The sequence below is a fragment of the Somniosus microcephalus genome, chromosome 11, assembly GCF_052327205.1.
Source record: "Somniosus microcephalus isolate GS21.2 chromosome 11, FLI_Smic_1.0, whole genome shotgun sequence".
Lineage (NCBI taxonomy): Eukaryota > Metazoa > Chordata > Chondrichthyes > Squaliformes > Somniosidae > Somniosus > Somniosus microcephalus.
Window position 1 is genome coordinate 18300342 of NC_140997.1, and position 25051 is coordinate 18325392.

Consider the following 25051-nt stretch of genomic DNA (forward strand, 5'->3'; position numbering starts at 1 on the left):
TTTCGGGGCAGAGCAGTCCGCGAGTCGCCAGGTGATCAGTGGTGCCATGCAGTCACTGGCTGGTCTGATGCGGGCACAGACCAGGGCAGTACGGGCACTCACTGCTGCCACACTCGCTGTGTCAGCCAGGCATCGCCAGGGCACCCGCCGCGCTGCAGCAGCACAGCGGTCTGTCCTTCAGCAGATTGCTGCGCATGCTGCAGTGCTGGCCTGGGCGAGTGCCAGTGTCTCAGGCGAGCAGCGAGCACCTGCCATCAGCCAGCTTGCCCCCATTCCTGCAGCCGCCACTGCCACTCCCCCAGTGGAGCTGCGACGAGCTGCTGGAGAGACTGCTGCTGCCCAGCCACAGCTGCAGCAGTCACCAGCCGGCCCCTCGAGGGCCAGAGCTCGTCTAGGCAGACCCCCAAGGGCATCTCCCGTCACGCCATGTGCCCCTCAGGAGCCTTCCCCCAGCCTTGCAGCAGCCACTGGGCACACTTTGAGGAGGAGCAGCAGGGCGGCCAGGGGCCGCAAAAGGCTGGTCAAGGAATCGCCCTCGCGGGCCACAAAGTAGAGGGTGTGGGCAAATGTGTTTTTATATGGGGATGGTTGTTTTGTTTATGGGGATGGTTGTTTTTGTAAGGCCGAGGATGAAGGCCATTTTTGTGGAAATGTTTTGTTATTCCTCCCCAGGTTGTGGGAGTGAGTCATGTGTCTGACAGTTTTTTGGGTGTGTTGTCTGTTTTTGGGTTTCATGTGGGAAGGGCCCTGAGTTTGTTCAATAAAGCATTTTATTTATTCAGCTTGTCCATGTTTGATGTTTGAAGTGGTTGTTGCCTTAACCAGCTGAGGGCTTGCGGAGCGGCTGCATTCAGGTCCCTTCATTGGCACAAGCCATTCCCTGACAGGGGGCCTAGAAGTGACGTTCAATAAGCCGCCGACGGGCGGCCCTTGGACCTTGTGCCTCCCTCCTGGGCTGGTACTCCTCCTCCTCCTCATGCTCCTCCTCCTGAGGTGGTGCTCCAGCGTGAGGTGGCAGTGCCTGAGTCCTGCGGATAGCCAGGTTGTGCAGCATGCAGCAAACGACCACGACCTGGGAGACTCTCTCCGGCGAATACTGCAGAGATCCGCCGGAACGATCCAGGCAGCGGAACCGTTACTTGAGGACGCTAATCGTTTGTTCTATGATGTTCCTAGTGGCTTGATGGCTTTCGTTGTATGCCTCCTCAGCAGGGGTCCTGGGCGCGCGGAGCGAGGTCATGAGCCAGGTACACAAAGGATAGCCTTTGTCCCCGATAAGCCATCCTCTTGGGGGAGGCTGTGCCTGGAACATGTCAGCCACAGTAGTCTGTCGCAGGATAAATGCATCGTGGCTGCTGCCTGGAAAGCGGGCATTGACAGCTAGGATGCGCTGCCTGTGGTCACACACCAGCTGTACATTGAGGGAATGGTAGCCCTTCCGGTTGCGGTAATCCTCGGCATTGTGGATAGGTGCCCGCAAAGCCACATGCGTGCAGTCAATGGCGCCCTGCACCATGGGGAAGCCCGCTGTTCTCGCAAATCCCACTGCACGCTGCTGCTGCTTCTCCAGGGTCAGGGGGAAGGAGATGAATTGGTGTCTCCTTCTGAAAAGGGCATTGGTCACCTGGCGGATGCAGCAATGCACGGCGAACTGGGATATGTTAGCAATGTCCCCAACAGCGGCTTGGAAGGAGCCGCTTGCATAGAAGTTCAGAGCCACTGTCACCTTCACTTCCACCGACAGAGACGTCCTGCACCTCAGCTGTGGACGCAGATCTCTGTGAAGCAGCTGGCAGATCTCTGCAACCACCTCCCTTCTGAAGCGCAGCCTTCTAACACACTGCGCGGCAGGCATGGTGAGATAGGACACCTGCTAGCGGTATTTCCTGAGTGGGTAAGGCCTAGGTTGCCGACGCCTGTTGCCCCCTCTGCGTCTAGCCAGGGCTGCCCCTTTCACACAGCGTCTGCGAGCCCTTCGCACATAATGCTGAAACTGAGGGTTGGCACCCCATGCAGCCCCCATAATATACTGGCAAACAATGACCTCACAATGAAGGCGAATTGCCAAGCTCTGGCCTGAAGCCAAAAATACCTCTCCTATGTTGGGCCAAAGCAGTAAGCTCTCTTCCTTGGTCTCTGTCCAGAAATCCGTTGCACAAGAGTGATTGCTGCAAAATGGCTGGCCTTTATAGTTCAGAGTAAGTGCCCTTTAATTAGCGCTCCCCGAGGCCCGCATGGCCTCTGCTGCGTTCCAGTTCACAGTTCTTAGGAGCGCCACGCCCACATTGGGCGGGCGCGACTGAAGTTCCGGATTGGGGCGCACAAAGGGCGTTGCACGAGGAAGTGACGTCATAATCTGCGCGCGCAGCTGAGCGTGCGCAAACACTTTGCGCCGGCGCTAAATGTCTACTGAAGTTGGGCGTAGGCGCAGATCGCCCTGCGCCCGGCCGCTAAGTGCCTAGCGCTAGAGATCTACTCCTCCTAAGGCGCTAATGGCTGGCGCACGCAACTGAATTTCTAGGCCAAAGAATTTGACACCGAGCCACATAAGGAGAAATTAGGGCAGGTGACCAAAAGCTTGGTCAAAGAGGTAGGTTTTAAGGAGCGTCTTAAAAGGAGGAAAGAGAGGTAGAGAGGCGGACAGGTTTAGGGAGGGAATTCCAGAGCTTAGGGCCCAAGCAACATAAGGCATGGCCACCAAAGGTTGAGCGATTATAATCAGGGATGCTCAAGAGGGCAGAATTAGAGGAGCGCAGATATCTCGGGGGGGGGGGGGTGGTTGTGGGGCTGGAGGAGATTACAGAGATAGGGAGGGGCAAAGCCATGGAAGGATCTGAAAACAAGGATAAGAATTTTGAAATCGAGCGTTATATATATATTTATTATATGTGTGTCTGTGTATATGTATATGCATATGTATGTGTATATACACACACACACGTTAGTTATATATACTACAGGTAGACTACCTTTTATTCGAACTTCCGAAAACCGAAACCCTCTAAAAACCGACCCCCCCCCCCCGCCGACCCCCCCGCCGACCCTGACCCCTGCCGACCCCCCCCGTGGACCCCCGCCGACCCCCCCGCCGACCCCGACTCCCGCCGACCCCCCCGCGGACCCCCGCCGACCGCCGACTCCCCCGCCGACCCCGAGCCCCGCCGACCCACCCCCGACAAATTTCCCAGTCTTTTAAAATACCTTCCGAAATCCGAAATTTTCCGAAAAGCGAAACACGGCTGGTCCCGAGGTTTTCGGATAAAGGATAGTCTACCTGTACAGTGTGCGTGCATCTTCCTATTCCCACCACCACCGCTAAGTTTCGCCGTTTGGGTTTGTATCTTCCACTGTTGCCATACTGGATCTCCCTTATGTGGACTTCATCGAATGTCACCAAGAGAAGGTGTGATGGCTCTTTTTATTCTACAGGTATGTTACCAAGATATTCACTCGATTATAAGTAATTCCTGCCAAGGCCCCCTAATTTCTCACTGAGTTAGTCAGCGCTCCTTCAACACGCTGGTTGAATGCCTATCATGATTAGAAGACATGTTTTTGCACTCACCTTGATCTGCTGCACATAACAAAAAAATACACTGGAGTCCTGCTTCTTTCACCATAGTTACGCTGCCCTTACTTGACACGGCTAGCTTTCATTACCTTGTCACGGTCTCATATCCACCATTTCAGTTTTAATTTTAAGCATAGGGCATTTGGTATAAACTATAAACTTTATTGAAATCGCAGAGCTTAGGAATGGAATTTTACAAAAAAAACAGTCCTCAGCAGAGTTCTCAAACCAAGATCGGTGGCAGAGTAAGTGGAATAAATGTGATTTGTGTACAACTTGTCTGTTGCTGGGAATAGGGCAACTGCACTGTGAGCAGAGACTCAATTACATGAATCCTTTGAAAAGCTTCAGGACAAAAGTTGAAGGACTTGGCGCATCCGTTCAATCTTCACAGGGCTGTCCTCGGCGGAATCATCTGTTCAAGTGAAAACACATGGGCAAATATTACGTTTCTTTGCACACATTAATATAAAGTACTGATACCGAATGGGCTCAATAGGTAATGATTTCATTCTTTAACCCAGAGGCTCCCTTTCCCTCACTTGCCCAAGCAGTTCTAAATGAACAGAGCACTGTCTTGTAAGGCATTGCTTAATCAGTACAGGTCTTCTACACAGCATGCTGCTTGGAAACTAGCATAACTGAAGGATGAAGCGTGTTGGAAATGAAGAAAGAGAGAGAGAAAGAAAAAGAAAGAGAGGAAAAGAGAGAAATAAAGGAAAAATGAAAGATAGAAAGAAAAAAGACAGAGAAAAAGACAGAAAGACTTGCATGTCTACAGCTCCTTTCCTGTCCTCAGGACGTCCCAAAGCGCTTTACAGCCAATGAGGTAATTTTTGGAGTGCAGTCACTGTTGTAATGTAGGAAACGCGGCAGCCAATTTTGCGCACAGCAAGCTCCCACAAACAGCAATGTGATAATGACCAGGTATTCTGTTTAACAGCGCTTTAAAGTTCATGAAGTATTTTTTGAAGTGTAGCTATTGTCGTAATTGTATTGAAAATGTCTGCAATAACTAGAAGATGTTGACAGCCTTTTTCGTAGCACTGGAAGGCTGCTCGTAGTTACAATTTGTGTGTCAGCAAAGTATTCAAACATGCTCTTTACAACCGAAAGCCCTTGAACTTAATGCAGTCGTATTCCATGGTTGAGTCATACCAGGCTTGCTGTCTATTCATTCCCCGAGGTCTTGCTCTGCAAAGGACCACTAGAAATTTCCCAACTGAGTTGGAGGTTTGTTTTCCCATCCAAGTAAAGAACTGTGCAAAGCCCTCAATGCAAAGTCTGCAGGCACCATGTAATGTGTAATCTAGCGTGCATTCCCTCACGTGCATTAGCCCAAAATATGCCAACTTTCTTTTTGCATAATTCCACACTAAAAATAATTTTTGCGCAATGCTGAAAAATTTTATTCAAAATATTTAGTGACCTTTCATCAGGCTCACTTACAGCGCTGTAGGAATACCAGATTACCACCATTCACACTGAATGTCTCAAGTTGATCATATAAAGTACTTGCCTGCAGTTTCAGATTCCTTAATCAGAGCCTCTGTTTTTTGAATGGTCACCTCACGAGCGTTCCCCTTCAGCCCATCCAGATACTTGAGCAGCAGAGTGAAGTGCTTATCAGAGATCTACATTGCAACAACAACAACAACGTATATTTATATAGCGCCTTTAACATAGTAAAACGTCCCAAGGCGCTTCACAGGAGCGTTATCAAACAAAATTTGACACCGAGCCACATAAGGAGATATTAGGGCAGATGAGAGGTAGGTTTTAAGGAGCATCTTAAAGGAGGTAGAGAGGCGGAGAGCGTTTAGGGAGGGAATTTTGGAGCTTAGGGCCTCGGCAGCTGAAGGCACGACCGCCAATGGTGAAGCGATGAAAATCGTGAATGCTCACGAGGCCAGAATTGGAGGAGCGCAGATATTCTGCAGCAGAAGACAGTGACTAGCTTGGCGCTGTCAAAGGAAATTCCCCAGATCCAATGCATGAGAGCAGTACAACAGAGCAACTCCTTAATAACATTGCACTCTTAATTTATATTTCCCTGAAGCAACATTATTTGGCGGACTAGTAGATTGATAATCGTAGTTTTGAAGTACTGTGGTACAAAGAGTAATGGCCCAATTCTAAAGTCTCATGAGTCTACAAGGATTATTGCCAGGCCACTTATTAGGCTATGGGAACTCTGGGATTTGTCTGTTGATTCCCTAACGCAGTTTCTCCCAGTCTTTGTTTCCCCAGCAATCATCAAGGCCAGATTCAGGAGAGCTCAGTCCTCATTAGTTATCTGCAGCTGCACCCTGTGGTCATGCTACTTATTAAAAGCAGATACAAACTCAGGCACTACAGTGCCGGCAAATGTTAAAACCAATGAACCGGTAGATAGAAAGAAAGAAAGAAAGAAGGAACTTGTATTTATATAGCACCTATCACAACCTCAGGGCGTCCCAAAGTGCCTTATGGCCAATGAAGCACTTTTCGAAGTGCAGTCCCTGTTGCAAAGTAGGAAATGCGGCAACCAATTTGCGCACAGCAAGGTCCCACAAACAGCAATGTGATAATGACATGGGGATCTGTTTTTAGTGATGAAGGAGGCTGACTGCTAACAATAAATATTGTCTGCGACTCTGGGGAGAACTCCCCCGCTCTTCGTCAGGGAGTGCCCTGGGATCTTTTATATCCACTTGTAGGACAGCATTAAAGAATTAGTCGCCTGTCACTTTAATTCTCCGCTTCACTCCCACTCTGATCTCTCTGTCCTCGGCCTAGTACATTGTTCCAGTGAAGCTCAACGTAAGCTCGAGGAACAGCGCCTCATCTTTCGATTGGGCACTTTGCAGCCTGCCGGACGCAACATCGAGTTCGACAATTTCAGATAATTATCCCTGCCCCCATTTTTCATGCTGTATGACTTTTGCCATTCCCATTTGCAACATTTTATCTTTCCTGCCTCTTACAAAAGTACAGGATGTTCTTTCAATTCCTTCCTCCCCTCCTAAACCCACCCCCCCTCCTCCTGTCTCTGCACCTGCTTAATATCTGTTACATCTCCAGCTTTTTCCAGTTCTGATGAAGGGTCCCAGACCTGAAACGTTAACTCTGTTTCTCTCTCCACGGATGCTGCCTGGCCTGCTGAGTATTTCCAGCATTTTCTGTTGTTATTTCAGATTTCCAGCATCTGCAGTATTTTGCTATTGTATTAAAGAATTAGTATTCTGTTAGGTCAGTGTCTCATGGCTTTTTGGTTATGGCCACCACAGCTTTGACAGTTGTCCTGTTCTAGTTAAGTGTGTTGCAATGCAGGTGCTTTGCTGCTGTTGGCAATGGGGCGCCCAGTACATAGGGACACAGGAACAGGTGGAGGCCATTCAGCCCTCGAGCCTGTTCTGCCATTCAATGAGGTCACAGCTGATCTGTGACCTAACTCCATATACCCGCCTTTGGCCCCATATCCCTTATTGGCCCAGAAATTCGGGTCCCAACGCATGAGTACGCACGGAGTACTCACGCGTGGACCCGATGGAAGTGCCGGTTTCTTGCATGCACTATGCATGCGCGGGAAACCGGCATTTCCGATCCTCTGAACGAAGGGGTTCAGAGGTTGAACGCGTGCGCGCGGGAGTCTGCGGGTGCGCGTTGAACTTCCTTTTTTTTTTAAACAGGTTTTTCCATGCGTGAAGGCCTCTACATTTTACACATTTAAAAACCAGGCGTAAGGACTTCATTTTAAAAGGTAAGTGGTCAATTAATTAAAATTAGAACATCTTTTCCACAGGTTTATTATTTTTAAATACTTTAAAGTAAGGTAAGTGTATTTTTAGCCCCGATTTTTTAATAAAATTATTTTTTCAAAAATTTAAATTATTGTTTAAAATCGTTATTTAATGTTATTTATAGTTTATTTAAAAAGTGTGATTTAAAAAAAAAATTATTTTAATGTTAAGTACTGTTTTGGGCGCCAGAGTTTTCATGAGTTTGACAGTTCTTTCTGTCAAACTCGTGAATGGGCTTTTCCCTCCTCCGATTGGTTGCCCAGTGCTCACGTGATCCCAGCCGACGCATCGCACTAACTACGCCGCTGGATCACGCAAGCACAGCGCGCCGGGAGCTGGACCGGGCCACAAGACAGGAAATCCACGCAGGCCCAGGCCTCAACTGTCGGTGCGCTAGGTAAGTGTAGGTCGGGGGCTTGCACCCGCGGGAAGCCCCCGACACCAATTTCTGGGCCAATACCTTTAGTTAACAAAAATCTATCAATCTCAGATTTAAAATTAACAACTGACCTACAACAACAGCAGCTTGTATTTATATAGCGCCTTTAACATAGTAAAACATCCCAAGATGCTTCACAGGAGTATTATAAGACAAAAACATTTGACACTGAGCCACATAAGGAGATATTAGGGCAGGTGACCAAAAGCTTGGTCAAAGAGGTAGGTTTTAAGGAGCGTCTTAAAGGAGAAAAGGGAGGTAGCGAGGCGGACAGGTTTAGGCAGGGAATTCCAGAGCTTAGGGCCCAGGCAACAGAAGGCACGGCCACCATTAGTTGAGCATCAATTACCGTTCCTGGAAGAGAGTTCCGAACTTCTGTCGCCATTTGTGCGTACAAGAGTTTCCTCATTTCACTCCTGAAAGGTCTGGCTCTAATTTTTAGACTGTGCCCCCTAGTCGTAGACTCTCCAACCAGTGGACATAGTTTCTCTCTCTCTACCCTACCTGTTCCCCTTAATATCCTGAAAACTTCGATCAAATCACCCCTTAACCTTCTAAATTCCAGGGAATACAACCCTAGTTTGTGTAATCTCTCCTTGGTCCCTCGTAATTTAACCCTTGGAGTCCAGGTATCATTCTAGTAAACCTAGGCTGCACTCCCTCCAAGGCCAATATATCCTTCCTAAGGTGATAGGCACTAGCACCATCGCCACAGGCTGGAATCAATTCAGAGTGTCATCCTGTCTGCTCAGTAAAGCTCAGTCACTGCTACAACATATCATGTTCACTACACCATGAACACTATGAGAATAATGAATATAATGTAGGGCAGCGTGTTATAAAGCAATTGATAGAGGTAGAAGTATTCTCGGTCAGATCAGTGACAGCTATTTTACGAGGACCAGCTATCCCTAGGAGATGGGGACACTCACTAACTTAGAATCATAGAATGGTTACAGCACGGAAGAAGGCCATTCGGCCCGTCGAGCCCGTGCCGGCTCCCTGCAAGAGCACTTCAGCTAGTCCCACTCCCCCGCCCTTTCCCTGTAGCCCTGCAAATTTTTTTCCTTCAGTTACTTATCCAACTCCCTTTTGAAAGCCACGATTGAGACTGCCTTCAGGCAGTGCATTCCAGATCCTAATCACTCAATGCATAAAAAAGATTTTCCTGATGCCTTTGGTTCTTCTGCCAATCACCTTAAATCTGTGCCCTCTGGTTCTCGACCCTTCTGCCAATGGGAACAGTTTCTCTCTATCTGCACTGTCCAGACCCCTCATGATTTTGAACACCTCTATCAATTCTCCTCTCAATCTTCTCTGCTCCAAGGAGAACAACCCCAGCTTCTCCAGTCTATCCACGTAACTGAAGTCCCTCATTCCTGGAATCATTCTCGTAAATCTTTTCTGCACCCTCTCTAAGGCCTTCACATCCTTCCTAAAGTGCGGTGCCCAGAATTGAACACAATACTCCAGGCTGGGGCCGAACCAGTGTTTTATACAGGTTCATCATAATTTCCACACTTTTGTACTCTATACCTCTACTTATGAAGCCCAGGATCCCCTTAAGCCTTTTTAACTGCTTTATCAACCTGCCCTGCCACCTTCAATGATTTGTGCACATATACCCCCAGATCTCTCTGTTTGTGCACCCCTTTTATGATTGTACCATTTCGTTTATATTTCCTCTCCTCATTCTTTCTACCAAAAGGTATCACTTCGCAAATTTCTGCGTTAAATTTAATCTGCCATATGTCCACCCATTCCACCAGCCTGTCTATGTCCTCTTGAAGTCTATCACTATCCTCCTCACCGTTCACTTATACTTCCAAGTTTTGTATCATCTGCAAATTTTGAAATTGTGCCCTGTACACCCACGTTCAAGTCATTAATATATATCAAGAAAAGCTGTGGTCCTAGAACCAACCCCTGGAGAACACCACTGTGTACCTTCCTCCAGTCCGAATAACAACCATTCACCACTACTCTCTGTTTCCTGTCACTTAGCCAATTTCGTATCCATGCTGCCACTATCCTTTTTATTCCATGGGCTTCAACATTGTTGGCAATTTGTGGCACTTTGTCGAACGCCTTTTGGAAGTCCATGTACACCATGTCAACCGCATGACCCTCATCAACCCTCTCTGTTACCTTATCAAAAAACTCGATCAAGTTGGTTAAACACGATTTGCCTTTAACAAATCCGTGCTGCCTTTCCTTAATTAATCCACACTTGGTCACAATTTCTAGCAATGACCTACTTGAGGGCCACTCTAGAGTTATCTAGAATTATAGTAAAGCATACAACAACTTCCATTTATATGGTGCCTTTAATGTATCCCAAGGCGCTCCACAGTGCCGAAAGGAAAGATTTACACTGAAGCACAGAGGGAGATATTGTGAGGGGTGCCGAAAAGTCCTCAATATTTATCCCTCAATCAACATCACGAAAACAGATGTTGGGTGAAGAGGCTGGTGTTAAAGGAGCAGGTGGAGGGACGGAGGGGTTTGGGGAGGTAATTACAGAGCATGGGGTTTAAGCAACTGAAAGCACGTCGCTGTTGGTGGGGCGATGCACAAGAGGCGAGAGTCAGAGAAAGCGGAGAGTTAAGGTGGGTTTACATAGAAACATAGAAGATAGGAGCAGGAGTAGGCCATTCGGCCCCTCGAGCCTGCTCCCCATTCAATGCGATCATGGCTGATCATCCAAATTCAGTAACCTGTCCCTGCCTTCTCCCCATATCCCTTGATCCCTTTAGCCTTAAGAAATATATCTAGTTTGTATGGATGGAGGAGTTTACAGGGATAAGGAGATGTGAGGCCGTGAAGAGATTTAAATATACGGATGAGAATTTTAAATTTGAGGTGTTGGGGGAACTGGAGCCTATAATGGCCGGCATGGACTAAACTGTCAGCCAGTGGCTCCGTGGGTAGCACTCTCTCGCCTCTGAGTCAGAAGGTTGTGGGTTCAAGTCCCACTCCAGAGACTTGAGCACAAAAATCTAGGCTGACACTCCAGTGCAGTGCTGAGGGAGTGCTGCACTGTCGGAGGTGCCGTCTTTCAGATGAGATGTTAAACCGAGGCCCCGTCTGCTCTCTCAGGTGGATGTAAAAGATTCCATGGCACTAGAAGAAGAGCAGGGGAGTTATCCCCGGTGTCCTGGCCAATATTTATCCCTCAACCAACATAACAAAAACAGATTATCTGGTCATTATCACATTGCTGTTTGTGGGTTCTTGCTGTGCACAAATTGACTGCCGCGTTTCCCACATTACAACAGTGACTGCCCTTCAAAAGTACTTCATTGGCTGTAAAGCACTTTGGGGTGTCCTGAGGTTGTGAAAGGCGCTATAGAAGTGAAAGTCTTTATTTTAAGTCTATCAAAGTGCTCAAACAAATTGTGACTGTGCATTTTCTTTTATTATGGTCTATTTCTCCTCATTCTCATCTTCATTTTTTTTTTTAAGACCTACTTATTTTTTTCTTCCAAACACACATACAGTTTGATTTTCCTGTTCACTCAGTCTGAACAATTTCTGATGACATTCGGTTTTCTTCTAATGAAGGATTTGATGTGATATTTATGCAGCGAGACTTTGCTAGAAACAGATAATTACATATTCACTAAACGCTACTTTCACTCTCACAACAAGTAGCTTTTCTCCTGATTTGAATGAGTTATTTTTGCATGAGTTTATTTATATGTATATTGTATTAGCCTTTTTTTCTCCCCGTCTCCAATATTTTTATAACTAATAAGCGTTAAGTGTTCCAAGAAAATGCCCCAATTATTTTTTTTTCTCCCGGGTGTTGCTGGAACCAGTATCCTGGAGAATAATCTTCAATCCCTGGAGACTCCAGGGAAATCCTGGCGGGTTGGCGACCCTCTCGCTCTCTTACTCTTTTGAACCTTGGTTGTGCCCTGTGACATGAATCAGTCATTCATGAAAGAAAGACTTATGAAATAATACTGAGCGGCCTACGGGTGGCGCTGTCCAGGGAGAGTATAAATACTCGGGCACGGGCCCAGCTTGCGCAGGACATTCTTAACAGGAACTAGTGAAGGACACAACTAGACCTCCATGTTGTAAAACAGTTGATTAAAGCTTTGTTTAATGCTTAGATCAAGTGCCTAGTAGTTTTCTTACGTCACCCTGTACTCGTCCCTTTGGCCTGTCACCTTGGGTTCTCCATGACAGGAATTTCACCGTTATTGCACTGAAACAGAGGTTCCCCAACAGCAGAAGGCCGAGGTCTCAAGTAGAGACGCAGCTCGTGAATCAGATTATGAAACCTTAAAGAAATGTAATTATCAAATGGTTCTTTAAAAAAAACTTGTCAAAATGAAAAAAACCTGTGGTTTCAGTTTGGGGTGTATTATTATGTTTAATGTATTGTATTTAGATAATATAAGCTACACTTGGTGCAGTATCATTCAACTTAATTCGTGGACCTAAATTGCAAAAGAAAATCAGATATAGCTTGGCTGTAAAGCCCCGACATAAATAAAAAGGGTAAGCTGCAAATCCTGAACAAAAACAGCAGATTCTATGGCTGCAAGTCAGCCCGCAGGTTTTCAGTGTGGATCTTCCATGAGAACTGAAAATTGAAGGAGACCAGTGTGCTGAGAAAGGGACAGGTTTGTTGGGCCGATTCTCCCGACCTTTGGCCCCCGAGAACCACCCCTGTTTCCTAGGCGCTGAGGCCTGCGTGGGTCTCGGGATGCGGGGGGAGCAGCCTGAAGATTGAGCAAGCAAGGCGTCTTTTTGCATAACTCCCATCCCAGTACGACCCTCGGGGCTTGGGCCTCTGGTTTGCGGCTTTTCGTGCCGGCGGAGGGCTGCACTCCCAATTTCTTCTCCCTTTTGCCGGTGCTAGGCCCTGTCAGGAGAGGAGGGGCATTTCCGGAACATGTGGTCATGACCCGGGTCAGGAGATAGCAACAAAGTTCACTCAACAAAAAAAAACCAGATAATTATTACAAGACAGTAATCTAAATCGCGATGTCAGGTGACATGAGAAACCCTGAGAGCTTTGACATAATTTCCTGGCAGTTTTGGTTATATCTCGTTTTTATTTTGTGTTTTTTTTTAATTCCACCTTAATTCTGTCCTGCACCCACCCAACATGCTCCATCTTGTGACACAACTGCTGCAGGCTTATACCCTTGCAGTTCATCACTAGGGAACTCTCTTGGCCAATATATATATTACTAGCTGGGGTGCCCGGCGTTGCCCAGGCTTTTTTTGAAAACTGGTTATGAGACTGGTGGGCTGGTCGCTCTCCTCTCCCCTCCCTCCCCCTCCCCCTCTCCCTCTCCTCGCCTCTCCCTCCCTGCCCCTCTCCTCTCTCTCCTCTCCCTCCCCCTCTCCGCCCCTCTCCTCTCCCTCCCCCTCTCCTTTCACTCCCTCCCTCCCCTTCTCCCTCCCTCCCTCTCCTCTCCCTCCCTCCCTCTCTCTTCTCCCTCCCACCCTCCTCTCCCTCCCTCCCCCTCTCCTCTCCCTCCCTCCCCCTCTCCTCTCCCTCCCTCCCCCTCTCCCTCCCTCCCCCTCTCCCCTCTCCCTCCCTCCCCCTCTCCTCTCCCTCCCTCCCCCTCTCCTCTCCCTCCCCCTCTCCTCTCCCTCTCCTCTCCCTCCCTCTCCCTCCCTCCCCCTCTCCTCTCCCTCCCTCCCCCTCTCCTCTCCCTCCCTCCCCCTCTCCTCTCCCTCCCTCCCTCCCCCTCTCTCTCTCCCTCCCCCTCCCTCTCTCCCTCCCTCCCCCTCCCTCTCTCCCTCCCTCCCCCTCTCTCTCTCCCTCCCCCTCTCTCTCCCTCCTTTCCTTTCTCTCCCTCCATCCCCTCTCCCTCCCTAGCGCCTCAGGCCCGGCCGGACTCACCTCGGTGCCAGAACGGAGTCAGTCCGACAACGGGAGGCCGGGTGCCCAGCGCTCCGAAGCGAGCCCGGGGTTCCTGATGGTTAACGCGGCGGGCCTTTGGACCCGGTTGGCTGGGCGGCAGACGAACGCCTTTCGCTGCGGACTCCCGTGTCCGATTGCGGTCGGGGACGGCTCGTTGGAAAGCCCCGGTTCTGCCGGTCCCGCACTCACGGCAAGAGAGGGAGGGGGAAGGAGAGAGAGAGAGAGAGAGAGAGAGAGAGAGAGAGAGTGAAGGAGAGAGAGAGAGAGAGGGAAGAAGAGAGGGAAGAGGAGAGAGAGAGAAATTTTTTGAGCTTCAGGCCCGGCCGGTCTGTAATGGCCGCCACTCACCTGACAAACGGCAGTTTGAAGGATTAGGCCCCGCCCACAAACGCCATGAAACGCCCCCCGTGACGCAGCGCGCGGATTGGTCAACCATCACATCACTCAACGCTAATGAGCGGTAGGATTGGTCAACCGCTAATGAGCAGATTTTTTCCCCGTTTTTTGAACGTTTTTTGTCTACTGTCTGAACAATTTTTGTCTGACCAAAAAGTAAATACGCCTAGGAGACCCTCCTAATCATAACCTTTCTTTTGATTTAACATATGTGTAGGTACGCTCTATAACTTTTGAGTGATGCCCGGACAGACAGACAGACAGACAGACAGAAGTATCCTTTTATATCATAGAAGAAACATAGAAACATAGAAGATAGGAGCAGGAGTAGGCCATTCGGCCCCTCGAGCCTGCTCCGCCATTCAACGAGATCATGGCTGATCATCCAAACCCTAGCACCCGGTCCCTACACCGACAGCCATCCCACCCAAGCCCTATCCCCGTAACCCTGTAACCCCACATATTTAATCCCCCCTAACACTAAGGGTCAATTTTTTTAAATTTTTTTTTTATCATGGCCAATCAACCTAACCTGCACATCTTTGGATATAATAATTATTATATAGATATAGATTATATAGATATAGATAGATAGATAGATAGATAAGCCGACAGACTGAATAAAGTGCACTCTGACACAGCATCAGCTACGTTAGTTTTTATCTCCACACAAATTGTCTCCACTCTAATGGTATTAGCAGAATCTTGTCGGGCTTGCAAATGAGTTGGCTTAACCCTAGAATGCAGCACACTGCTGCCAACTCTCTGGCAAAAATTTACATGCAGGTGCTATTTTCTCCATGACTTGTTGAAACATCATGGTGCTGGGGAGTCAAATTGACACTCACTCCTTTAGAATAAATGGCAGAATGTCTCTTCACTGTTCCTACCACCTCCTCCCGCCCCCACCCCCCCAAATTCGCACACACTCTCTCGCACACACTCTCTCGCACACACTCTCTCGCACACTCTCTCTCGCACACTCTCTCTCGCACACTCTCTCTCGCACACTCTCTCTCGCACACTCTCTCTCGCACACACACACTCACACTCTCACATTCGCACACACTCTCTCGCACACACTCTCTCGCACACACTCTCTCGCACACACTCTCTCGCACACACTCTCTCGCACACACTCTCTCGCACACACTCTCACTCGCATACTCACACACACTCACAAACTCACTCTCACACACACTCACACTCTCACTTTCTCACACACACACACGCTCTCTCACACTAACACACACACTCACTCTCACACTCTCACATTCACACACACTCGCACACTCACACGGGTTTCAGAAAGTTTATTTTTCTGTCAAACATTTTCATTGAATGATACAGCACAGAAGGAAGCCGTTCGGTCCAGTGCGCCTGTGCCGGCTCTCTGAAAGAGTTATTTAGGGAGTTCGGTAGCATTGTGGTTATGTTACTGGACTAGTAATCCAGAGGCTCAGACTAAAGAGCCGGAAACATGATTCAAATCCCACCAGCTGGGGAATTTAAATTTAATTAATTTAAATAAAAAGCTAGTGTCGGTAATGGCGACCATGAAACTATCGGATTGTCGTTAAAACCCATCTGGTTCACTGATGTCCTTTAGGGAAGGAAATCTGCCGTCCTTACCCAGTCTGGCCGATATGTGACTCCAGACCCACAGCAACGTGGTTGACTCTTAACTGCCCTCTGAAATGGCCTAGCAAGCCACCTATTCAAGAAGGCGGCCCACCACCATCTTCTCGAGGGCAATTAGGGATGGGCAATAAATGCTGGCCTGTCAGCGACGCCCACATCCCATGAATGAATTTTTAAAAAACAATTAGTCCCACTCCTGCTCTTTCCCCATAGACCTTCTTCCCTGAAGGCATCCACTTGCACTGTTGTACCTTTCCATGGGCAGCGACAGCCCTTCGCTATCCCAGCCAAGTGACCCGCCCTGCACACGGGACCTTTGCAGAATATTGACAGGATATTCAACCGTGACGCGGGAGGAAAATCACAGCCGACTCCAATCCTGGGTTCCCCTGACGACCACACACACACATGCACTTTCCAGTCACTGGATAACAATCAGAAAAAGGCAGAAAGATACTCCCAAAGCGCTTTGCAGCCAATGAAGTACTTTTTGAAGTGCAGTCACTGTTGTAATGTAGGAAACGCGGCAGCCAATTTGCGCACAGCAAGATCCCACGAGATAATGACCAGATAATCTGTTTTAGTGATGTAGGCTGAGGGATAAATATTGACTAAGACACCAGGGATAACTCCCCTGCTCTTCTTCCAAATAGTGCCATGGGATCTTTTACGTCCACCTGAAAAGGCAGACGGGGCCTCGGTCTAACATCTCATCCGAAAGGCAGCACCTCCGACAGTGCAGCGCTCCCTCAGTCCTGCACTGGAGTGTCGGCTTGGATTTATGTGCTCAGGTCCCTGGAGCGGGGACTTGAACCCACAACCTTCTGACTCCGAAGTGAGAGAGCGCTGCCCACTGAGCCACGGCTGACACCTGAAAGTTTTATTCTCTGTCCGGCTCAGCTACTCACGGAGCCAACTGGGAGATAATACAGTTGTTTTTTTTTTTAAAAAGCAGACAGATTTGGGGGAAATTATCCAGGGAGGTCTCTCTCCCCCACATACTCCCTACAAACTGATCAAGCAAATGGACGTGACGGCGGCGCTTGGAGGCTGCAACATCCAGCTCGCCTGATCGAGAGGACGAGCTTGACTGCATGGGGAGTGGGATTAGGGAAGCAATGGGCAAATGTACACACACACACAGAGAAATCCCATTTAATGGTACCACTAGCTTTTGCTTGATGACTTAAGCTGGTCTATCTTTGATCTTTGTGTGTAGAGTTTTATAAAAGATCAGAGTCCATCAGCTACGGAAAACAGAAGAGTCTCCTTTGCCAGTAGCGTTCGTGTCAAAACAGAAACAGATGACCCTTTTACTGGGAGTACAGCTGTCACGATCACAGACAAATGAAGGACTTCTCTAAAATACCCCTTTGGACTAAATCCAATTTAAGCATGTAAGTGCGTTTTAATGTTTCATGATATCTGGTTTGTTTGCATAGAGCTGACTTCGAGTCTGCGATTGGCACAGTTTTCAAAGTGGCATTTTATTCACGTGTTCTCAATATTGATGCTTTACCTTATCACAGTCGTACATGTGCTGTAGGAGCCAGGTCTGTCTCGTCTTTTGAAATCTCCACTCCTTGTGTTTTCTGGACCACCTGCAAACAATGGTTACGCTCTTTAAAAGGTGAGCAAGATAAAATGGAAAATACAGCCAGGTTTTCTTTAAGAAAGAAAGAACGAGAGACTTGCATTTATATAGCGCCTTTCACAGCCTCAGGATGTCCCGAGGCGCTTTACAGCCAATGAAGTAATTTTTTGAAGTGTAATCACTGTTGCAATGTAAGGAAATGCGGCAGCCAGTTTGCGCACAGCAAGGTCCCACAAACAGCAATGTGATAATGACCAGATCATCTGTTTTTCGGTGTTGGTCGAATGGTCAAGTGTTCATTGCACAGGAGTTTCATTTGATTTTCTTGAAATCACAACTTAAATAAAAAGTTATTTAAGGATCTAGTGGGATGTACAGGAACCTTCCTAGATCAAGCCTTAGTTTACAGGCAGAATCTGTATATGTTGACAGAATCAATCCCATATATTGCCTTAGAGGGAGTGCAATGAAGGTTCACCAGACTGATTCCGGGGATGGAGGGATTGTCCTATGTGGAGAGATTGAGTAGACTAGGCCTATGTTCGTTAGAGTTTAGAAGAATGAAAGGGGATCTCACTGAAACGTACACAATTCTTACAGGGCTTGACAGGGTAGATGCTGGGAGGATGTTTCCCCTGGCTGGGGAGTCTAGAACCAGGGGTCACAGTCTCATAATAAGGGGTCAGCAAATTAGGACTGAGATGAAGAGAAATTTCTTCAATCATAGGGTGGTGAATCTTTGGAATTCTCTACCCCAGAGGGCTGTGGAGGCTCAGTCGTTGAGTATATTCAAGACAGAGAGCGATAGAGTTTTGGATATTAAGGGAATCAAGGGATATGGGGATAGTGCAGGAAAGTGGAGTTGAGGTAGAAGATCAGTCATGATCTTATTGGCCCAGAAATTCGGGTCGGGGGCTTCCCGCGGGTGTAAGCTGCCGGCCTGCACTTACCTTGCGCGCCGGCAGTTGAGTTGTAGGGCCCCGTGGAATTCCTCTCCGGGGCCTGGCCCAGCTGCCGGCGCGCAGTGCTTGCGTGTCCCAGGGGCGTAGTTAGTGCGATGCGTCCCCTGGGATCACGTGAGCCATGGGCAGCCAATCGGAGGAGGGAAAAGCCCATTCATAAGATTGACAGGAAGACCTGTCAAAACTTATAAATACTACGGCCCCAAAATAGCAGTAAACCTTCAAATATTTTTTTTTTTTAAATCACACTTTTTAAATAAACTATAAATTACATTAAATAACTATTTTAAACAATAATTTACATTTTTGAAAAAAAAATGTTTATATTATAACGGGGCTAAAAATAAACTTACCTTGCTTTAAAGTATTTAAAAATAATAAACCTGTGGAAAAAATGTTTTAATTTTAATTAATTGACCACTTACCTTGCAAAAAGCAGGCCTTACGCCTGCTTTTTAAATGTGTAAATCCTGCAGGCTTACCCTCCCGGGAAAACCTGTAAAAAAAAAACTAAGTTCAAAGCGCTCGCGCAGCCTCCCCTGCGCGCGCGTTCAACCTCTGAACCACTTCGTTCAGAGGATCGGAAGTGCCAGTTTCCCGCGCATGCGCAGTGCATGCAGCAAACCGGCAATTCCATTCAGCCTACGGGTGAGTACCCAATGCGTACTCACCCGTGGAGAGCCGAATTTCTGGGCCATTGAATGGCGGAGCAGGCTCCAGGGGCTGAACGGCCTACTCCTGCTCCTATTTCTTATATTTTTATGTTCTTCTATTAAGGAAAGGGTCTATTTTTAAAGGAAAACAAATCAATTATCAACATAGAGTACTCTGGACTTTGCTTCCATTTGTTGCTCTTGTAAAGATACACTTACGCACAGCTTACCACTTGCTCCTCCTCTTTGTTCATCCTCCGCCACCCACAACAGAATCTTTTAATACTTTTTGCCAGCAGCACACCCGTGTTATATTACCAAGGCATTCGCGATGCTGACACAGGTCTGGAGGTTGTACTTCACAGACTAAGCGTAGCAGGCATCGAACTGCAGCGTGGGAGTGGGTCAAACTATGTGTCAGCGGCAAACCCAACGTTCAATTAGAAAGAATCCTCTAATCGTTAAAACAAAAACTCGTGGGTTAATGTTGGTATACAACAGTTCAAATCTGACTAAATATGTAATTAACTAAAACTTAACCAATGACAACAGGTACCTAATCTAACTCCCGAACAACACCAGAATTTGGGATTTTAAATGTTGGTCTTTACAGAGCTCATACTGAAGGCATCATACAAATTATACACACATCTTCCCTGTAACCTCCTCCAGCCCTATAACCCTCTGAGAACTCTGCGTTCCTTCAATTCTGGCCTTTTGTTTTCATCGCTCCACCATTGGCGGCCGTGCCTTCAGCTGCCAAGGCCCTAAGCTCTGGAATTTCCTCCCTAAATCTCTCCACCTCTCTCTCCTCCTTTAAGACGCTCCTTACAGCCTAACTCTTTGACCAACCTGTCCCAGTATCTCATGCGGCTCAGTGTGAAATTTTACCTCATAACTCTCCTGCGAAGTGTTTTGGGACAGTTTACTACTTTAATGCCGCTGTATAAATGCAAGTTACTGTACATATATGTAAATGGTGGTGGACAATTAAACAACTAATGGGAGAAATATAGAAACATAGAAGATAGGAGCAGGAGTAGGCCATTCGGCCCCTCGAGCCTGCTCCACCATTCAATGAGATCATGGCTGATCATCCAAACTCAGTAACCTGTCCCTGCTTTCTCCCCATATCCCTTGATCCCTGTAGCCTTAAGAAATATATCCAATTCCTTCTTGAATATATTTAATGAATTGGCCTCAACTGCCTTCTGTGGTGGAGAATTCCACAGGTTCACCACTCTCTGGGTGAAGAAATTCCTCCTCATCTCTGTCCTAAATGGCTTACCCCTTATCCTTAGACTGTGACCCCTGGTTCTGGAACCACGTTCACTATCGTATCACTGTTAGTAGTTAGCACTGTTCACCACTGTTCGTTATAACTGTATCACTGACCACTATTGTATCACGGTACGAGGTCGCCTCTTGCCACACTGCTATACCTGGGATGACCACTGCCGACTCCGCCTTGGCTCCACCCACCAGGCCAGGTATAAAGGTGAGCGACTGGCTGGTATTCCTCCTGCTTGGATCGGATCACCCACGAGAGTGGGCTGTTATTTAGTCAATAAAAACCTTTAGTCACCTTCGTAACTCTTCGCCTTTTATTGGAGGAATTGATAGGTATATCAATTTTATTGACTAAATTTAATGATGTCCGACAACGAGTCACAACCGGCGGAGGAGCCACCAGCGCAGCTCCCAGGAGCACAGCCACACCAGCCAGCTTGGCTGCGAGCCCTCAGACCGCCGTACCTGGACCTGAACCCACGAGCAGCAAACTCAGCCGCAGACTTTAAACACTGGCTGGTCTGCTTCGAATCATACCTGAGAGAATCCAGCGTCCCTCAGGCATCCAAACTAAGTGTCCTGCAGGCACAACTGAGCCCGAGAGTATACACTCTCATCGAGGATATGACTACCTACGAGACCGCCATCAACCTGCTGAAACAGAAGTACCGGACCCCGGTAAACTACATGTACGCTAGGCACCTCCTAAGATCACGGCCGCAACAGCCAGGAGAATCAGTAGCCGAATTCTCACAGGCGCTATATGCACTCGCCAGGAACTGTGACTTTAAATCGGTGTCGGCAGCCGAAAATACTGAAGATAATATCCGCGACGCATTCCTGAAAGGCCTACGGTCCGAGTACTCACGGCAAAGACTGCTGGAAGCTAAAGACCTCAGCATGGAAAAAGCTGAAGCCCTCGCTATCTCCCTGGAAGTGGCCCACCAAGATCAGGAAGCATTCACCAGGTACTGCTCGCGACCCTGGGACTCGGGCCCGACCCCTACCACAGCACCCTTCCCAGCGCCGCCCCCGGGACCTACCTCTGCGTCGGCGTCCCGGACCCGACCGGCCCCGCCACCCCCGGCACCGGCCCCGACATCGGGCATCCGCGATCGGGCCGCCGGCTGTTTTTTGTGGCCAGGAGAAGCACCCGAGGTCGCGCTGCCCAGCCAAGAACTCCATATGTAAAACCTGCCTGAAGAAAGGCCACTTCTCCAAGGCCTGCAGGAGCGGATCCTCAGAGGCCAGCAGTGCCGCATGCGAACTATGGGGGCGGCCATCTTCGTTTAGGGCAACTGAGGCCAGCATCCCCACACATGAGTCATGGGGGCGGCCATCTTTGTTTAGGGCAACTGAGGCCAGCATCCCCACACATGAGTCATGGGGGCGGCCATCTTTGATTAAGGCAACCGACCCCAATAGTGCCTCATGGGGCCCTACCTCGTGGGAGACGCCATTTTACTCACCACGCCCGACCGCCTCGCCCGCAGATGACAACGACTCGCTCAGCTACACACTAGCTTCCGTCACCCTGGACCAAGCCCGCCCGCACCATCTGTCCAAGTCAATGATGGACATCAAAGTGAACGGCCACGCCACGACCTGCCTGTTCGACAGCGGAAGCACGGAGAGCTTCATCCACCCAGACACGGTGAGCCACTACTCCCTCTCTGTCCTACCAACGCGCAGCCGAATCTCGATGGCATCGAGGTCCCACGCCATGGACATCAGCGGCTACTGTGTCGTGACCCTGTCGGTTAAGGGCACGGAGTATAAAAACTTTAAACTCCTCGTCCTCCCCCCATCTCTGCGCTGCCGTCCTACTAGGGCTGGACTTCCAATCCCACCTCCAAAGCGTAACCCTAGCATACGGTGGACCCCTCCCCCCACTCACAGTCAACAACCAGCAAACGTTAAACCGCCCACCGCGTAACACCTGCAGCCTCTCCACCCTCAAGGTCCCGCCACCCTCTCTGTTTGCTAACCTTACCCCTGACTGCAAACCCGTCGCTACCAAAAGCAGGCGGTATAGCGCCGGGGACAGAGCCTTCATTAGCTCTGAGGTGCGGCGCCTCCTGAAAGAGGGCATTATCGAGGGGAGCAGCAGCCCCTGGCGTGCCCAGGTCGTAGTCGTAAAGACCGGCGATAAAAACCGCCTGGTCATCGACTACAGCCAGACCATAAACAGATATACCCAGCTGGACGCATACCCCCTCCCCCGCATATCTGACATGGTCAATCAGATTGCACAGTATAAAGTATTCTCGACCATCGACCTGAAGTCGGCCTACCACCAACTCCCTATCCACCCTGAGGACCGCCAGTATACCGCCTTCGAGGCGAATGGGCGCCTATACCACTTCCTTAGGGTCCCCTTCGGTGTCACTAATGGGGTCTCGGTCTTCCAAAGGGAGATGGACCAGATGGTTGACCAGAACGAACTGCAGGCTACATTCCCCTACCTAGATAACGTCACTATCTGCGGCCGCGACCAGCAGGAACATGACGCGAATCTGGAGAAATTCCTCCGTACGGCCCAACGGCTGAACCTCACCTACAATAAGGAGAAATGCGTGTTTAACACCACGCGCCTTGCCATCCTCGGCTGCGTAGTGGAGAACGGAATCATCGGCCCCGACCCAGAAAGAATGCGCCCCCTCATGGAGCTACCCCTCCCCCACTGCCCTAAAGCACTTAGGAGAACCCTGGGGCTTTTCGCCTACTATGCCCAATGGGTACCCAATTACGCGGACAAAGCCAGACCCCTCCTGAAAGCCACTTCCTTCCCCCTCACGGAGGAGGCGTGCGCGGCCTTCTCACTCATTAAGGGAGACATAGCCAAGGCCACGATGCACGCAGTGGACGAGTCCATCCCCTTTCAGGTGGAGAGCGACGCATCCGACTTCGCCTTAGCCGCCACCCTAAACCAGGAGGGGAGGCCAGTGGCCTTCTTCTCAAGGACCCTACAGGGCCCCGAGATCCGACATTCGTCGGTCGAGAAAGAGGCCCAGGCGATCGTGGAGGCAGTACGGCGCTGGAGGCACTACCTGGCAGGCAAACGATTTACCCTCCTCACCGACCAGCGTTCGGTGGCTTTCATGTTTAATAACAAGCTGAAGGGCAAAATCAAGAATGACAAGATTTTGAGATGGAGAATCGAGCTCTCCACCTACGATTATGAGATCTTGTACCGGCCAGGCAAGCTGAACGAATCCCCTGATGCCCTTTCACGAATGACATGCGCCAGCGCGCATATCGATAGGCTTCAGACCCTCCACGACCAGCTCTGCCACCCCGGAGTCACCAGACTCTACCATTTCATTAAGGCCCGCAACCTGACCTACTCCATCGAGGAGGTCAGGACCATGACCAGGAACTGCCAGACCTGTGCGGAGTGCAAACCGCACTTCTATAGGCCGGACCGAGCAAGCCTGATCAAGGCCACCCGCCCCTTCGAGCGCCTGAGCATCGACTTTAAGGGGCCCCTCCCGTCCTCTGACCGTAATGTGTACTTCCTCAACATCGTTGATGAGTACTCCCGTTTCCCCTTTGCCTTCCCCTGCCCCGACATGACCAGTAGCACGGTCATTAAGTGCCTGAATGCCCTCTTCGCCTTGTTCGGGTTCCCGAACTATATACACAGCGACCGGGGCTCCTCCTTCATGAGCGAGGAACTCCGGCAATTCCTCCTAGAGAGAGGTATTGCAGCAAGCAGGACCACCAGCTACAACCCCAGAGGTAACGGTCAGGTGGAAAGAGAGAACGCGACGGTATGGAAGGCCGTCCTCTTAGCCTTAAAGTCTAAGGGCCTCCCAACCTCCCGCTGGCAAGAAGTCCTCCCGACAGCGCTGCACTCCATCCGGTCATTACTTTGCACGGCCACTAACACCACCCCCCATGAACGAATGTTCGTTTTCCCCAGGAAGTCGACTACGGGAACCACTCTACCAACCTGGCTGACCGCCCCGGGGCCGGTCTGGCTGCGGAAACACGTGAGGACCCATAAAACGGACCCCCTGGTCGAGAGGGTGAACCTCCTGCACGCCAACCCCCAGTACGCCTACGTGGCGTACCCAGACGGGCGGGAGGACACTGTCTCCCTACGAGACCTCGCACCCTCAGCCGATCCGGAAACACCGCCACCACCCCCCCCAACCTCAGTCCAGGTAGACGGCATGCCGGAACCCCACGAGCCCTCGCCGACCACGCAAACACCAGCATCAACACCGGATAAGGCACCAGCACCGGATAAGGCAACACCACCGCTGCGGCGATCGGAGAGGCTTACGAAGCCTCCGGACAGACTGACCTACCAGAATTGGTAGTACACTTCACCCCGCCGGACTTAATTCTAAACAAGGGGTGAATGTGGTAAACCACGTTCACTATCGTATCACTGTTAGTAGTTAGCACTGTTCACCACTGTTCGTTATAACTGTATCACTGACCACTATTGTATCACGGTACGAGGTCGCCTCTTGCCACACTGCTATACCTGGGATGACCACTGCCGACTCCGCCTTGGCTCCACCCACCAGGCCAGGTATAAAGGTGAGCGACTGGCTGGTATTCCTCCTGCTTGGATCGGATCACCCACGAGAGTGGGCTGTTATTTAGTCAATAAAAACCTTTAGTCACCTTCGTAACTCTTCGCCTTTTATTGGAGGAATTGATAGGTATATCACTGTACATATATGTAAATGGTGGTGGACAATTAAACAACTAATGGGAGAAATATAGAAACATAGAAGATAGGAGCAGGAGTAGGCCATTCGGCCCCTCGAGCCTGCTCCACCATTCAATGAGATCATGGCTGATCATCCAAAC

The 25051-nt window shown here is 49.3% G+C and overlaps 1 protein-coding gene across 2 annotated transcripts in view; it reads right to left on the bottom strand.

Annotated features, from left to right (window-relative positions):
* Positions 1 to 3712: 3712 nt before the first annotated feature.
* Positions 3713 to 25051, bottom strand: part of chlsn (cholesin) — a 437761-nt gene continuing 416422 nt past the window's right edge. For both annotated transcript variants that reach the window (XM_086000267.1, XM_086000268.1), the window contains exons 3-5: positions 17242 to 17323; positions 5091 to 5205; positions 3713 to 3986 (exon numbers count right to left, since the gene is read on the bottom strand). In XM_086000267.1, the coding sequence (XP_085856393.1) occupies positions 3919 to 3986; positions 5091 to 5205; positions 17242 to 17323 (265 nt within the window). In that variant the 3' untranslated portion in view covers positions 3713 to 3918. The remainder of the gene's footprint in view (positions 3987 to 5090; positions 5206 to 17241; positions 17324 to 25051) is intronic.